We start from the raw sequence: 17342 nt of genomic DNA on the forward strand, positions 1-17342 counted from the left end.
AATGATACATATAAGCACTTAAACTTTGAGATCAGTAGCTCCAAATAGGAGACAACTCAGACTGTGATAACTTATCTAATCCATGTCAGCATGGAAAACAGACATAAAATGACAATGATGATGATGATGATGATGATGATGACTGCAACAAAATCTCAACAATTTAGTCACTTTGGCTTATAGGTTATTTTCTGAAGGTGCCACTGAAAACAGCATGTCATCATGGCATGCAAAAATTGTAGTGATAATGGACAGGATTAACTGATGTAAGAAACATCAGTGTGTGGACTACTAATAAACAGTTAGATAAAGTAAATAGGCTATCTGCATACAGATTGTTTGGTACCACTTTAAAACATGTAATCTATCTGGCAGTTTACACCTTAGCATGCAGTCTAAACCTAATGTTAAATTTAAGTTCTAAATCCTAACCCAGATCAGGTCATTCCACAGCAAGACTTTTGATACTGTCATAGATTGCACACTAAAGTAACACCAGTTATTCTCAATCTTCAATCTTAAGAAAGTATATCATCAAATACTTCTGCTGGAGTCTGACAGAAAATACACAGCATTTGAAGCAAATGGCAGATTTCCTCAATTTTATTATTTCATTTGGTGTTACTATTCCCAGAAACTAGTCGCAGAACTGTGGTAGAAGACAGCTTGAAAGATAACCTATCCCTATTTGCAAGACAAAACAAAGCCAAACATAATTTGAATGCTATGTCACTTCAATTTAAAGAGACAAGTTAAAATTGCATAACAACCAGTAGAATGCTTGTGCATGGGCAGAGAGGAAAATTGGGTGATGGATGCAATAGTATTTATTATGTGCTAATGCAGTGTTTCTCGTAGTGATAGTCCTCTCCTTAGAAGGGATGCGAAAGAGCTGATAAATTGCTTTTTTTTAATAAAATGAGATGATTTTAAACTTTTCAGACATCATGGAGAAGCAAGAAGAATTATATGGATGCAAACTATTTTGTTTTCACACTCATAAAGAAGGATAGTAAAAACATTTCCCAAATATTTGTTAGGAGGTGGGATATTTATAAGTTCGATAAAAACTGTATTGGGTATATCTTATTTCTGTTGGGTGAATGCCATTATACCAAAAGCCATGAGAGGAGTTAATTAAGAACTGGAATTTTGAAAGAAAAAAATCTTTTAGAGACGTAATTTCTGTATTATTTGTTCACTTTTGAATATATTGTATAATATGTCTTTCTTTATATATACTGTTTGAGATGTGTGGTTTGAGGGAGATTGAGACCTATCATGGTAACTCTAAGTGTCGTCTGCTAGTTGTGGATTAGCATGCATCTACGCATGCGCAAATGAAATGGACGAGTCCAAAAACTTCTGGAAGGTTGGTGTTGGATGTTCGTATACAGAAAACCGGGAGGGAAGGTGAATAACAAAAAAATTGAAATAGAAAAAAAAAAATTTCACAATCGTAATCATATTTTAATACTTATAGAAAAAAAAATTGGAGAAAGTTAAAACAAGAGATTGTGGGAAAATTAAATTTCATACATCTGTTTTGTTTTATGTTGGCATAATTGTAATTTTCGTTGTTGAAAATGCAGTAATTTGAAAAAAAATTTCGAAAAAATTAATGGATGGGATGACAGTCTGACACGGGTAGCAAACCATTCGCAGAACGAAAATCAAGCTTAGAACGTAATAAATGAACACATCTTCAACAATATATATGGGACAGTGACTCTAGAAATACAGAAAACTATAAACAACACCATGTGAATATTTGGTTGAAAAACCCTTTTCGATAGAAAAAGTCTAAGGCTGTTCATGGGACACGAATCCACATCTACACATATATGTACACACACACACACACACATTCCTACATGCCTTATTTCCTTCCATATCGGCTACATCTAATGGCATTCCTACATATGCGTGCCCCGACTTTGTCTCCCCGTAACTTCCAGAAATATTGATATTTTATAATGAAAAGTTTCAACAAATATGTTTCGGGTAGGGTAGATTCCGATTATATCGGAAATTGAGAAAAAAAAACAAAAACAAAAAAACAAACTGTGTCATTAGGTGGAAAGATGAGTTTCGGAAAATTCACACGAGTTGGCTTGGTTTCGTCATAACGTTCAGAAAAATGGGTATTTTTTAATGAAATTTTCTACAAATGCCTTTCATTACAAATTATATCGATAGTTAGTGTGAAAAGAAAAATAGTGTACACACACATTGTCAGGCATCACAATTTTTTCGAAATTTCAAGTTTCTTTTTGTTGATATATGTGATGTGCATTAGTATGTGTGCAGGGCCCACCAATTTTTTATTTTCATATTAAATTCCGATATAATCCTGACACATTCTGAAAGGTATTTATTGAAAATTTCATTAAAAAAATTTATCCATTTTTCAGAAAGTTGTAAGTAAACAAAGCCGACTCGTGTGAATTTTCCGAAAATTTTCACCTTCACCCTCGGAAAAAAATTGTTCACCATATATCCCAATACAATCAGAATCTACACCTTGTGAAGCATATTTGTAAAAAATTTCATTAAAAAATATTTTTCTGGAAGTTATGAGCCAAAAAATCGGGAGTGGGGGGGTTAGCACACATGTAGAAATATTTAATTTATTTATAGGTTGTAAAGAATAAGGTCTGTGTCGATACAATTTTAAGGTCTTCTGCTACATATGTGGGACGCAGAGATGAATAGCAGAAGAGGTTAAATAATAGCCTAAACAATATTGACAATACACAACTCAACTGTCCTTTTTATTAGCAACAGATTTTCTTTTGTTAGCTTTTATTCTTTTATTGTTTATCCTCGGTCAACTCTGACCTGACAGACCAAATTCCAATCGTAAACAACCCGTCTCCTCACTCCACCTAACTAATGTGTCTTTTTATATTTTTACATACGATTTGGTGTGGTTCGAGGCAGATTTGGCTGCTATTTCTACAACTCGGAAGCCCACATTGCGGCTCCCTCGTTTATTATGAAGGGCTGTGTTCAAACTGTCAATAGGAGAATTAAGTTTTTTTTCTTTTTTTTTTTTCGGAATTGCCCTGTCAGGCACCCAAACATCAGAGTCAGAAACACCTAATTTTCACTAATTGTTCATTGACGGTACTTGTGGAAACTTCTAACTTCTCTAGTCGTAATACTCGAGTTTTCTTCAATTATTACCTTTCAAATATTGTCATCTATGGTTGAGGGCCTTCCACAATGGTTTGCTACCCGTGTCAGACTGTCTTTTCAGCTGAACTCACGTCTAAATTTTGTAAACCATCTTCGAACAGTTGATTCATCTACAACACAAACTCAACAAATGATTTTATACGTTTTCGCAGTATTTTCACTTTTTACAGAAGAAAAGCATTATGTGACGAATATGCAATTTTTGGTTATTCATTTCAAACGACAATTAGGGCTAATTTTTTTAATACTGCAAGCAATTCTGAAATAAATCATACCACGATTATGATTGTTGTATTAAGGGCTTAAAGACACAAATTCTGAAATCGCTCAGAATTTTTGAACAATCTGAGGATCTTTTCGGTTTGAACGGCAGTTTTTTAAAATAATTTCCACGTAACTAAACACTTTTAAACTTCGTATACTGGTAGAATTTGTTTATAAAACATCTTTTTCTCTTGGCTTTATTGAGAAAATTCTATAGTTTGTAAGATATTTGTTGTTTTTTTTCTTCAGTTTCTGCAATTTCAACCAATCAATGACATCTATTGAGGTGAAAACATTCTGTGTCGTATGAATATGTCCCTCGTTTAAGAAACAGATTGGGTTTATTTACATTTGTGAATAAAAAAGACACCCTTCCCCCACCCTAACCCTAACCCTAAAACAGATTGAAATGCAATAGATCGATACTAGGGTCATAATTATGGGTGACAATTTCATATGACACCGCTAGGAAAAACTGCCGTTCAAACCGAAAAGATCCCAATCTGATATATTTGTTTTCCTTTCCCTTTTTTAACCTGCCGCTCGAAACTTCAGGTTATATATTTCCTTCCCTTCACACATACAGTACTATGCACGAATTCCATTCACTACCTAATAAGCCGTATAAATTAGTTTGCACAGACACATATATTTAACCAATGAAATACCGTCTTTTGTAGAAAACGATCATGCGCACTCAGCTACTTACTAACCGGATATGATGAGAGAATATTTTCTGGTGTCCTTTCGAATCTGGTCATAACAGGTTACTTGTTGAGAAAGACTCTTGCCACTCCCCGTTGAACCAGTGAGTGGATTCAGTTGGAAAGTCATTTTCCTTCTGAAAAGACAATATTCTGGTGACTGTCCACTTGCTGAATAACTTGAAGAGATACTAGTCTGCGCAGTATCCTATCCCCTTTGGGAAGGATGGCGGACACCGAACATGATTCTCCGAATAGCGGAGGTGGTCAACAGCATCAGCAACCTGCTCAAGCTGTGGCCGAATTAAGTGAATTTACTGCATTTTTGGGACGGATGGTCTCTGTTGTTTTTGAAGATACTACAGCATCTATCACCGAAGCTTTTAAAAGGGCGTTGGTCGATAAGACGAATACAGACTGCATTCGGAAGTTTTTGTCTGATCCCCAAATCCCCATTTTGCTTGTGCAGAGATCATCACCAAAAGGTTTGTTTTCTTTTAATGATTCTTTATATATAATGAAGAGAATTTTTGTCACGCCTACTTAGGTAACTTTTAGGCATAATTTAGTCCCTACTAAAGTAATTATAATTTACTTTTAATATGTATATTATTTAAAGTTTTATCTTATATATGGGACTGTTTTGAATATCTCTGTACTTAAATTTAATATATACCTCAATGAACGCATATGACACTACAACCCAAAAAAATAAATAAAACGTAAATATCAGTTACTTCAATAATTGTTGAATTCTATAGTTTTCCAATCTAGTGCTAATAAAAATTATTGAATCCATTCCACATGAAAATCCAGTAAAACGGAGATTCTGAGTAACCTTTTGGTTTAATCTTGCGTTTCAAAAAAAAAACCAAATAAAAAGTTGAAAAAATCGACATTACTCCTTTAGTTATAGGTGCGTAGTTAAATGCGTTATCAATGCGGTATTTATTGAAGCAGACCGTATATGCATATATTGGGTTAATCATATATGCACCTAGTGTGGCAACCGCTTTATATATATGTATATAAAGCATGCAGTTGTTTTGGGGTTGAGAATTTGCATATAAGTTTGTCATAATCAGCTATGAGGACGGTTTCTTATTAGGAAGTGCAGTAAAATATTTTAAACACTTTATTCTGTGGCAATTATTTTGTGTGTATTCAATGCCTTTTTTTAAAATTAGTTTTTGGCGTGTTGGGTTATATTTTGTGTTAATATATAACAAAGACAAAATTTAATACAAGACAAAAGCTCATCGGGATCGTGTGAATGACTAATTCCCCTATCCACAAAATTACGTAAAATGAGAGAAAAAATATTACGTTTGACAAAAAGAATTTCTTTTAAAATGCTTCCAGTTCTTTGCTTTATGAAGAGAGTAAAATTGTATTTTGTGTGTGTTTTTAAAATACGTAATTTGAAATGACAGGATTGTCGCAACCAACGAAAGATGACTGCTGCCCTTCACAATCGCTATAATGAATGACATCAGTGCGTTGCGTCAGTAGAATGCGAATTGTTCCCATTTATTTCTGAAAGTATTAGCCAATTCGGACGACAAAGCGACCAAAAACGAAAATTTGCGACAGTGTCAGCCAATAAAGTCACAGTTAGTCGGCTCATGAAGACTTCGGCATACCTACCCAAGTCCTCCCCACCGATTTTGTTTCCTCATAATTTTCAAAAAAAAAAAAAAAAAAAAAAAAAAAATCAAATCAAATCAAATGTTATTTTCTTCAAATACATTCCAGACGGTGTACATTCGGATTATATGTGATTTTTTTTTTCTCGGAGTGTGGGTAACAGTAGTTTCACAAATTCACACGGGTCGACTGTTTTCTCTTTCAGAAAAAGTTTCTACAAATACCTTTCGAGCGGTGTCGATTACCTTTATATCGAAATTTATTTTGGAAAACAAAAGCAAAAACGGTGGGCGGGTACACATAACATACTAACACATCACATACGTGTCTACAAAATAAAACTTGAAATTATGAAAAGATCGTGATGTTTGTATGTGCGTCCGCCAATATTTTTTCATATTACAATTTGAATAAATTAGCACTGTCTGAAAGGTATTTGTAGAAAATAGCTATTTTTTCTGAAAGTTATGATCAAACAGTCGGCTAGTTGCGGTGGTGACGTCGAACTTGTATGCCAATTTTCGATCTTGCTACCTAATTGCGAAAATGCAACTGGTGGAATACAGGCCGACGTTTTAAATGGGTTTGCGGACGGTGTTTCAGAATAGCCATTACTATCCCTTGGAGAAGAAAAAGGGCACGGAATTGGGGAGTAAAATATATAAGTATGGAAATTTTGAAGGAAAAAAATTCGGCAAGACTTCCTTTGCCCCCCCCCCCCCAATACCCCTTAATTTTTTTTCTACACAAACCCAGTTTTCTGAATATCTACCTAATATCTCACAAAGATGCAACATTTCTGTACTTAATGATATTGGTGATGTAGAACTGCACTAAGCTTTTTTTTTATTCTAAAAGTATTTAGCTGTGTTGATCAACACCCTTGTAATTGCAAACCTATGTAGTTTACTAAAGTAGCCATGAAATTATGAATAATTGTAGCATTGGGGGTAGGTGCAGATATGTTTTCCATGCAAATGTCTTTCCAGAGAGTTTATGGACTTTCCTGTCTTAGATTTCTAAGATACAGATCAAAGGGATGATTAAGTTTGCTTTTGCATCAGTCAAATATTCCATTTGTTCTGGAACCAATTGACTTGTCTTCTCTTGATGGCAAAAGACCAGATATCATTGTTATTGGAATGCAAGACACTACTTTGAGATGTCACTGTGGTGGATATTTTTGCCAGACATTTACTGAATTGGGATTGTTTCAGCTGCTGTCACTAATTTTGCATTTTCTCAGTTTTGTTCCAACTGTTTTCAAATTTGGTTTACCAATTTAGTTTTGTATAATTATGAAAATAAAATTCATTTTTGCTATGGATTAATGGTTCTGGTTTTTTTTATCGGCAGAACAAAGATTACTAAATATTCAGTGTTATCTACTAATTATCTCAAACAACTACTTTTAAAACTGCTGGTGTTTCCCTTTAACAGAATCATTTTTATTTGATTTTAGTTTAAAACTTGTGACAATTGTGGAGTGGTGAAAAGACACAAAACCTCCTAAATGATTGTACAAAGCAGTGCTCCCAGTGTCCTTTCTTGTCTTTGCTATTTTCCTCCATGTACATAGAAATTTTAATGAAACAATTCGAAAGGAAAACAGTTTAAAGATTTCTCATGCATGCATACATACATGTGTGTATATATTGGCTTTGTAAGAAAGTAATTTCAGTTTTTTAGTGTGAGTTGAAATTTTTTTTTTCATACAAAGAATGAACTTTAATCAATTCTATATTTTCCATTTTGTTCAATGACCTTTTGCCATCTTTCTAACTTCATGATTCTGTGCTCATAGAACTTCCGATCTTTATCAGCCAAAAACTGAAGCAAGTGTGATTTCAGGTCATCATCATTATTAAAAGTTTAATCATTCAAAGAATTTTGAAAACTTTGAAATAAATGGTAATCTGATGGTGCAAGGTTGGGGGCTATATGGATGTGACATCACTTCCCAACCAAGCTCCAGTAATTTTTTGTGAGTTAAGACGAGTGCGATCTAGTTCCATGGTGGAACATGATTCCTTTATGATTTACCAATTCTGGCTGTTTTTCTTTGATTGCTTCTTCGAGTTTCATTAGTTGTTGACTGTAAACATCCGAATTGTTTGGTTCCTTGGAAGCAGCTCAAAATACACAACACCTTTGTAATCCCACCAAATTGACAGCATGATTTTTTTTTTATTTTGATACAATTCAGCTTCAGTGTGATTTGTATTGGTTCATTACACTTGGACCATGATCGGTTTCAATTGATGTTATTGTAGACAAACCATTTTTCATCACCAGTGATGATTCGTTTAAAAAAAAAAGGTTGATTTCACTGTGTTTGAGATGCATATCGCTAATACTGATTCGTTGTGTTATGTGAATCTTTTTCAATTTATGTGGAATCCAAATATTGAGATTCTTGATGAATCCAAGACATTTTAAATGGTTTTCAATTGTTGTCTGCAATCTCTCGAACAGTTATGACAATCAGATTCAGTTATGACTTTGATTTGGTCATCATCAAATTCAGTAGGTTGACCAGAATGTAGGTCATCTTCGAAAAATCTCAAGAACGGAATTTTTTAAACCATTTCTGACAATGCCATAAACTTCACATATCTCTTTGAGTCTCAGCTGCTTTTTTGCCTTTATGGAAATAAGAAAGCAAAATGTGTCAAATGCTCATTTTTGCACTCCATGTTAAAATTGACACTCAACTATCAACTGTAAACAAAATTACGTGCAATTTGCTTCAAAAGTAAAAGCTAAAAGTACTGGCTATCAAATGTCAAAGGAAAAATTCATAATCTTAACAAGTCATTAAAAAATTATAACTATTTGCAAAAAATGAAATTACTTTCTTGCCAACCCAACAGACACACACGCACTAATCCTTTTTTTTTTTAATGCTTTGTTAGAACAAGTCTGCATATGCTTTTACTACAGTTAATACTAAAAAGTATTTTGTCCTTTAATAAGCAGTTAACATAAATGGACAGATACTGCCAATTACTTTCATTATAGAATAGTTACCTTCTTAGAAATAGTTTACTTTATTACGATGTCTGAAGAATTATATATATGTGTAAGAGAGATAGAGAGAAAGGTTTGATGATGCAAACAGTTAAAAATGTCATGCTTTGAGTTCTGTTTTTCCTAATATTTAGCAGAAGCAACAGTGGTGCACAAAACCCTTAATCACTCTGTTGCTTCTGCTAAAATATTAATAATATATATTTAGTGTCCAACCCATGCTAGCATGGAAAGCGGACATTAAACGATGATGATGTGTTTGTCTTTTTCACTTTCCCATCCTCAAATGTCCACGATATGAAATTGAAAGTAATGGTATCTGGTAGCCATCTTGAGTAACGAAAAATGGCTGTGAAGACTTGGTAACTTAGTTTAATTTTAGAAATATACTTCTTTTGAATAGCTGTTCAAAATTATGTATATGGGATGAAAGTTATTGCACTCTGGGCCTTGAACACGAAACGTAGGAGGGCAAAGCGTTTAAATAAACCAAAAGAAATAGCTTTTAATATTTTTGATTACTTTTTTTCAAAACCATCTTCAATTTTCCATGTTGTAAACATCAGATTCCAACTGTTAAATATAAAATTAAAAACACGAGAAAATAAAATTTCTCAATTACACAAATTACCAAAATATGCAGAGTCAGAATCTCTGATGTTCAAAAGAAATCTGAAAAACTATTAGTGGAAGTGATTTACTGCTTTCCTCTTGTTTTACTGACTAAGCAATAATAAAATAGTTTCAGAACCACCACCCATTAATTTTCTGTTTTAAATTTCATTTTTCATTTGACACAATTTCACTTTTTTACACTCCAGCTTTGTTATTAAGCTAAATCTTTCTCAAATTATATTCTGTGGTGGGTGGTGTGGTGTCATTACTGAAATGCCTGTCTTGAGGCTAAATTACATATAAGAACAAGCCACTCCATCCTTTAAAAAATTTTAAAGATGGAAACAAATTAAACCAAAGTTGAAGTGAAACTAAAAGGAACTGAATTGTTTAGGTAAAAATGGAAGCTTCCAGATCGAATTGTGGATGGGTGTTAAACTGTGCTGCTGTAAAGGAGATACATGGTTACCTGACCAGAGGGAAGGAGAGAGAGTGATCAAGAATGAGGGCAGAAACAGGTTTATTGCTGTAGAGGAGATACATGGTTATTTGGGCAGAGCAAGGGAGAGAGTAGGAGACAGTAGGAGAAGGATGGCTGCAAGTACCAGGGTACACTTACAAGGAACAGGGATCAGGACAAAAATGGGACGGTAGAGTAAAGATAAGGGAGATGAATTGTAGTAACTGCTGGCTGGGTATCACCTAGGAGTCAGGAGTGGTGGAATGCAGTGACTGGAGTATACTGCCTTCATTTCCCTCTAGTCTACGCATGTCTCCCGCATTCAGAGTATGATGCACCACCCTCATACAGTCTACCTTTCACTGTGAGAGAGTCCTTTTATTGCCAACAAAAGTAGTAGCTCTCTGAACTTTCTCCATCCTATTCATATTCTAGAAACAATACTTTCAGAGCATCCACCCCCATTGCTAATTTGATCAACTAGGTAACAAACTATCTACTACCTCAAGAGAGCCTCCTAGACATTTCAGAGAGTCTAAGTCCTGTGTGATCTTAGTGCTTATTGTTTAAATATTTGCAGAAAACAAAGGACACAGTGTGTTGCAGTTTGTTGGATAGTGAAGTAATTTATTGTTAATGCGATTACTGTATGTAACACCTGGTACATTTTACCATGAACACATGTTTTTCATGTTTAGAAAATAAATAATTCAGAGATACCATCTGCCTAAAAACAATATTTGAATTAGTGTTAGCATATTTCATGCAGGTAGCATTAAAAAGCTAACTAGAAATATTTATGCTTTTTTATTTTTATTAACAGTTAACATGACACATAGTAACATGACCTGTTATAACTAGCAGTCAAGTCTCCATCTGATATCCCGTTGTACTAGAATAAGATAAACTGCATTAGGTAATGTAGTTTTAGATCTATTTCTTATGATAAAAAAAACTGGATAGTTATGGCTGGTGTCTCTCATAAATCTGTTCTTGATCAGTCTTATTTTGGATGTGATTAGCAGAAATCTAATTACCAATGTTGCTTGATAAAAATTTAAAAGTTTTGTTACCATATTTCTGTGGAAATAACATTGTTTGAATAAATTTTTTAACTGAAGAATTTAGTAAAATAAATTAAGCTGGTGTTAGGAACAATTTTTACAGGAAATTTTAATGGATGGTTATAATTTAGATCACTTAAAGTTTGTAACAACTAAAGACAGTCTCAAGTGGGTTGATATCAAAAGGGTTAATGCTTTTTATGCAAGTATTTTATGAGGACAGTTTCATTTCTAAAATTTTATAGTAATAAAATGTATCTCAGTTCCTTCTTGTGACTTGCATTTTCCCTTTGCAGTCTATAGTTTTTACTCTCTCACCTAGAAAAGTTCTTTTCTAGTTATCCCTAGTATCATACCAAATCACTCTGAAGAAGACATTTAATATTTTAATAGTCTCATTCTATAGTTTGCTAGATGTTTTGAAAACCAGGGATAAATGAATTTGGGAGCAAATTCAGTTAATTGTATGCATTGCAGTCTGGGAATATTGTACTCACTTCACTCAATCTTTTTACATGTCTAGACTCTGGTGGTGGGCAAGGTGAACTTGATCTGTATGTTGCCATTTCCTTGCATTTAAACATTAGTGTGGTGCATATGAGTATTTGGGTCAGAAAGTTGTGACTTTATTTAGGTGTGTGCATTTGTTTGTCTTGACTTAGTAGGAGCTACAGCATTCTTAAGATGTCCTGTTCTGAAGTATTGATTTTTTTTTTTTTTGGATGATTGTATGTAGTAGCAGGGGATGCAAGAAGTTTAGACTTAGCTGCAATAAAAAATTATGTCCCTTGCATATTAATGTGCACTTTCATTTTTAGTATTTTTGTTTTGATGTCCTGCGTGATCATGCCAGTTACCAGCTTTTCCATAGATTATTGATTAATAATATTACTGATTTTTCTGTGGTGTTGCTGAACTTTGCTTTAGTCTATTGTTAGTTTTTATCGGGCTGAGTAATTCAGTAGCGTAATTAGTTGTCTATTTTTATGCTGCCATTTTTTTTTAATAAAAAAAAAATTTTTTTAGGCGTGGTGATATCTTGTTGAATGTGTTCACTACCGTGTCTATGTTGATGATGGAGTTGTTCTGCAAACCTAAATTTTTTTTCTGTAAGACATTCAACCAAGTCATTTGAATCTTGATTTTATTTTGTTCATTGATGTGTGTTACGATAAGTAGGTTTGGTTGTGATAGCTACATGTATGGAGCGAGCAATGATTTCTATAGGGGATTTGTAATTAGCTTGGTAAGGTGTGTTGATTAGAACACAAAGGTAGTTTAGTTGTGATGCTATTGTATCACTCCTGTTGCCTATATTTTTATGGCTACACTAAAGTCTACTCCATTTAAATAGTGTTTTGATTTGTGTGTGAAGTTATTGTGTTTGGGACATTTTAGTGCCATAGTATGTAGACCAATTCTAGGGTATATTTTAGATTGCTAATTCCACCAAATATACCACTAGTTTTGCTTTATCAGCTCTCTCATTGCAAATGTTGTTTGCCTTTCTATAGGCTAATGTATTTTCTCTTGTGCTGATATTAGGAAATGCAATTGCATTATACATTAGATCTCTTAGAAGTTAGTCCTGTTCTTGTGTATCTTTGAGGTGCTAATTCCCAAAATATCAGTTCTTTTTCAGATCTGCTGTTTTAATACAAAAATGGTATTAATGCTATTAATATATTTACATGCTATTAAAATTACCACATATTTCTAGATCAGTTTATTTCAGTACAAAAGCTTTGAGGAAAGGCAGTGAACCAAGGTAGCTCACTTTTACAAGTATTAGGCTGTCTGGAAAGTTATGAGCATTTTTTAATATGCAAGCAGGGATATAAATAATTGACCTTTCAATAAATTTTATTCAATGAAAATTTCCATTATTATTAATGACCTTTACCCATCTATCAGTCAATTGAAATATTCCATCAGCATAAAATCTGACTGTTTTCGAAGAAAAAAAAATTATCTAGATGCATGTTTTTCCTTGCAATGAGTTCTGTAGAGACGGAAACAAGTGGTAGTTGGATGGTGCAATATCAGGAGAATATGGTGGGTAGGGTAAGAGATCCCAGCCAAGTTCACATAACTTTGTTCAGATACCAAAAGACACGTGGTTGGGCATTGTCTTGTTGGAACACTACCCCTTTCTTATTGGTAATCTCTGGCCTCAGTTCTTTGATGTTTTTGTATCAAACTAGCCAGCCTATGACAGTACTCATCAGAATTAGGGTTTGGTTTTGTGGGAGAAGCTCATGCTTTTATGATCCCATCAAACACAAACCATTGCTTTTTTGACATGGATATTCATCTTTGGTTGCTATTTTGGAGGATCTTTAGCAAACTCCAGGATCTTTTTCACACTACCCCATTACGGAGGATCTTTAGCAAACTCCAGGATCTTTTTCACACTACCCCATTACGGAGGATCTTTAGCAAACTCCAGGATCTTTTTCACACTACCCCATTACAATTGATCTGGATCTAAACTACGACAACCAGAACACAATGTACATCCCAGTAATCACTTGACCTGTCAGAAATAGCAGTTAATTCTACTTTAGATCACATCCTATGGGAGAATACATTTATGTTGCATTTTCATGATTACTTGCAGCTATTAAAAAAGACACATGATCTTTTAGGAATAGTAGCACATCTCAAATCGCAGCCCATCTTATGTCTAAATGTTATATACATTGGATAGAAATAGCAGCCTTATCTCCTTCAAATGACAGCCTACCATCAGCAAAAGCACATATTTGATAATGTAAGCCAGAGTCCTTTCACACACCTGAAATGGAGGATACTCATAAGTTGAATACTTTTCATCACGAGTCTGCTCCATAATGAATGACCTGGAACTAAACCACAGGAGAATACACAACAAAAATATACATGAAATGAAGAAAAACCAAAGCAGACAATACAACTATGCACAACATATATGTAGTCTTGTTTTGTACCAATCTGTTTGTTTCTCATTTTCTCATTCACTCTATTTTACTGACAAATACATCATATATAATAGAAATATATTCACTTTTCACTATGTTAAATACCATGTCACTGCCAAATATGCAATCTTCAAAATAGCATGTTTGTGCTAGTATTTGATGTATATTGTGCAGGTGTGAGTGTGTGGATATGGACTTTAATTTCAAACCATGTGGTTCTATCTCACCACATGGCTCCATGGGCCAACAAATACCTGTGAGCAAATTTGTTTGACAAACTGTATAAAAGCCTGTTTTGTTTGTGTGTGTGTGTGAATGTTTACATTCTGTATCTTTGTATGAAAGTTAATCAACAAATGGTGACATATTGACATTCTGTATCAACTCTCATGCTTTTGAAGACAAGTGGAATAAAAAAAGAAAATCCCTTGAAAAATTGATAAGGGTTAGCAATAGGAAGGGTAATTGGCTCCTTAGGTTTTTATCCAACCTCCATTAGTTTGAAAAAACAATGGATAAATATGTGTTTGTGAGTGCATTGGCATGACCCTATGGTTAAGCTATGTATATTAATTTCTTTTAGATGATTCTGAAGATGTGGAAGGTGTATCAGAAAGTGAAGAAGGTCCTGAAGGAGCAGTATCTTACCTTATATCCTGTGAAATGCATTATACCAGTTCAAAGATGAGCAGGTAACTTAATTTTTCATTGAAAGAAAATCATTAAGCAATAAATTTGAAGAATTCTAACATAAAAGATAAATGCTTATCAATTGATTTAGATATATTTTAGAACATAAGTAAACAGGAATATTCTATATTTTTATAATTTTTCCATTGCAGCATTATTTTCATTAAGAGAGGTCAAATTGTTGAGCAGGACAAAAGTTTTCCTTCCCAGCTCCGTATCATGAACTTCAGTGAAGGATCTCCTTATGAAACTCTTCATTCATACATCAGTCATGCTGTTGGACCATTTTTCAAGTCTTACATCAAAGAAACTGGAAAAGCTGAAAGGTATAAATGTTAAACATTTGCATGGTTAAACCTTAGTTTTTCATATTAAAATACAATATCTATTTTCATCTCTGAGATATATATCCTCTATTTCTTATTATTTTGCTAACCAGGTTATACTTTTTAATTTTATTTCCTGAAGGTGCATGGCTTAGTGGTTAGTGTATTTGGCTCATGATCATAAGGTTGAGAGTTTGATTCTTGGTTGTATGTTGTGTCCTTGAGCAAGACATTTTATTTTACATTGCTCCAGTGCACTCAGCTGGCAAAAATGAACCTGTAGTTCAATGGGCCAGCTTTGTCACATTTGGTGTGTCACACTGACTGTCCTTGAGAACTACATTAAGGGTCTGTGGAGTGCTCCACTTGCACATTAATTTCAAGAGCAAAGTGTTCTTTTTAGTGAATCAGCTGGAACACTTGTCTTCATAAATGGAGTACTCAGCCATCATTTGCCTCATTCAGTATCTGGAACAAATTTCATGTTGAATGAACACCAACCTCACCAGTCTGAGAGGGCTTATCAAAGCCTCAATTACTGCTTCTACAACTAAGTAATAAAATAATCAGCAATATGATTATTTTAAAGATAGGCATTTTTGTTTTGTGAATGCATTTTAACTGATCCTGTGTCATATATTACAATCATCCAGCTTCTAAAATTTTCATTTTAAATCCTGAATATTCTCTCTTTTCACTGTTTTGTTAAGTTTATGACATGAGATTCACCTAGTCTCTAAACTTAGATAAATGTACACTTTTCTAATTTCTGATAATTTTATGGAATGATAGTGTTTTATTGTTAAGTAAGTTATATTATGGGATTTATGTGTATGACTTTTAATATCCACTTGCTTGCATGGAAATTACAGGTTAAAATTATTCCTATAGACTGAGTGTCTATGCTATTTTATTATGTATGCAAAAATATTAAAGCATGCATAAAAAATGCTTTTGTAATATTTTAATATGTGTTCAAAGAATATTTTGTATGATACTGAAGAATATAGCAATAGATAATACATTAGCAAAGATAACACTAAAGAAGTATTTTAAGACAAAGCATCTATTTTGAATATTGAACATCAAATTTGTTTCTCATCTCAAACTATTACTAGGTTGTTACTAATCATATTGTCATATTCTTAAGTCCCTAATTTAAAATTTTTTGCACAGTTTGACTGATTATTACTTTTAAATTTCCAAAATAAAATATCAGTTGATAATTTTTATTTTATTATATTCAATATGCTGTAATTGTCTACAAAATTAAACCAAAAAATATTTTTCAAACTTCAATAAAGGGATGGTGACAAAATGGCTCCAACTGTGGAAAAGAAAATTGCTGAACTTGAAATGGGCTTGTTACATTTGCAACAAAACATCGATATTCCAGAAGTTAGTCTTCCTGTGCATCCAGCTGTTCAAAGTGTCATAAAAAAATGTTCAGAAGAAAACCGAAAGCCTAAAGTCGAAGATTTTGGGAATAAAGTTGAAGATCCTCAATTTCTCAATGCTTTGCAAAGTGGTGTTAACCGATGGATTAGGGAAATACAAAAGGTAATTCTATTTCAGGGTCTTTTTTCCTTTCCATAATTAAAATTTTGTAAATTTATTTTCGAAATATTTCTATTGCATGTTTCATATATTTTTTTGATACCTTTGGAATATAGGTGACAAAACTGGATCGAGATCCTGCTTCTGGAACTGCATTACAGGAAATAAGCTTTTGGTTGAATCTTGAAAGAGCATTGCTTCGTATTCAAGAAAAGAGAGAAAGTGTTGAAGTAGTCCTGACTTTGGAAATCTTAAAACATGGCAAGAGATTTCATGCAACAGTCAGTTTTGATACTGATACAGGTAATTTATTTACATTTATGTATCATCATCATTATTTAACATCTGCTTTCCATGCTAGCATAGGTTGGACGATTTGACTGAGGACTGGCTAACCAGATGGCTGCACCAGGCTCGAGTCTTATCTGGCAGAGTTTCTACAGCTGGATGCCCTTCTTAACACCAATCACTCTTTTATGTGCAACGACCTCACTTGAATGTTTTTTTTATGTGCCATCAGCACAGAAGCCAGTCAGCTGCTCTGGCAACGATCACGCTCGGATGGTGCTCTTAGCACTCCACTGGCACAGGTGCTAGTCATTGAATTTGATTTGATTTCAATTTCACTTGCCTCAACAGGTCTTCGCAAGCAGAGTTTAGTGTCCAATGAAGGAAAGGTATGCATAAATGGGCTGGTTACACTCCTGGCATAGGCTATGGGTTATGGTCTCACTTGGCTTGCCGGGTCTTCTCACGCACTGCATATTTCCAAAGGTCTTGGTCACTAGTCATTGCCTTGGTGAGGCCTAATGTTCAAAGGTCAT

The 17342-nt window shown here is 33.8% G+C and overlaps 1 protein-coding gene across 2 annotated transcripts in view; it reads left to right on the forward strand.

The window, feature by feature from the left end:
• Positions 1-4176: 4176 nt before the first annotated feature.
• Positions 4177-17342, forward strand: part of LOC115209064 (cytoplasmic dynein 1 heavy chain 1) — a 112321-nt gene continuing 99155 nt past the window's right edge. For both annotated transcript variants that reach the window (XM_036501118.1, XM_029777142.2), the window contains exons 1-5: positions 4177-4654; positions 14529-14637; positions 14788-14961; positions 16266-16521; positions 16635-16821. In XM_036501118.1, coding sequence (XP_036357011.1) covers positions 4396-4654; positions 14529-14637; positions 14788-14961; positions 16266-16521; positions 16635-16821 — 985 coding nt within the window. In that variant the 5' untranslated portion in view covers positions 4177-4395. The remainder of the gene's footprint in view (positions 4655-14528; positions 14638-14787; positions 14962-16265; positions 16522-16634; positions 16822-17342) is intronic.

The sequence above is a fragment of the Octopus sinensis genome, linkage group LG3, assembly GCF_006345805.1.
Source record: "Octopus sinensis linkage group LG3, ASM634580v1, whole genome shotgun sequence".
NCBI classification, from domain to species: Eukaryota; Metazoa; Mollusca; class Cephalopoda; order Octopoda; family Octopodidae; genus Octopus; species Octopus sinensis.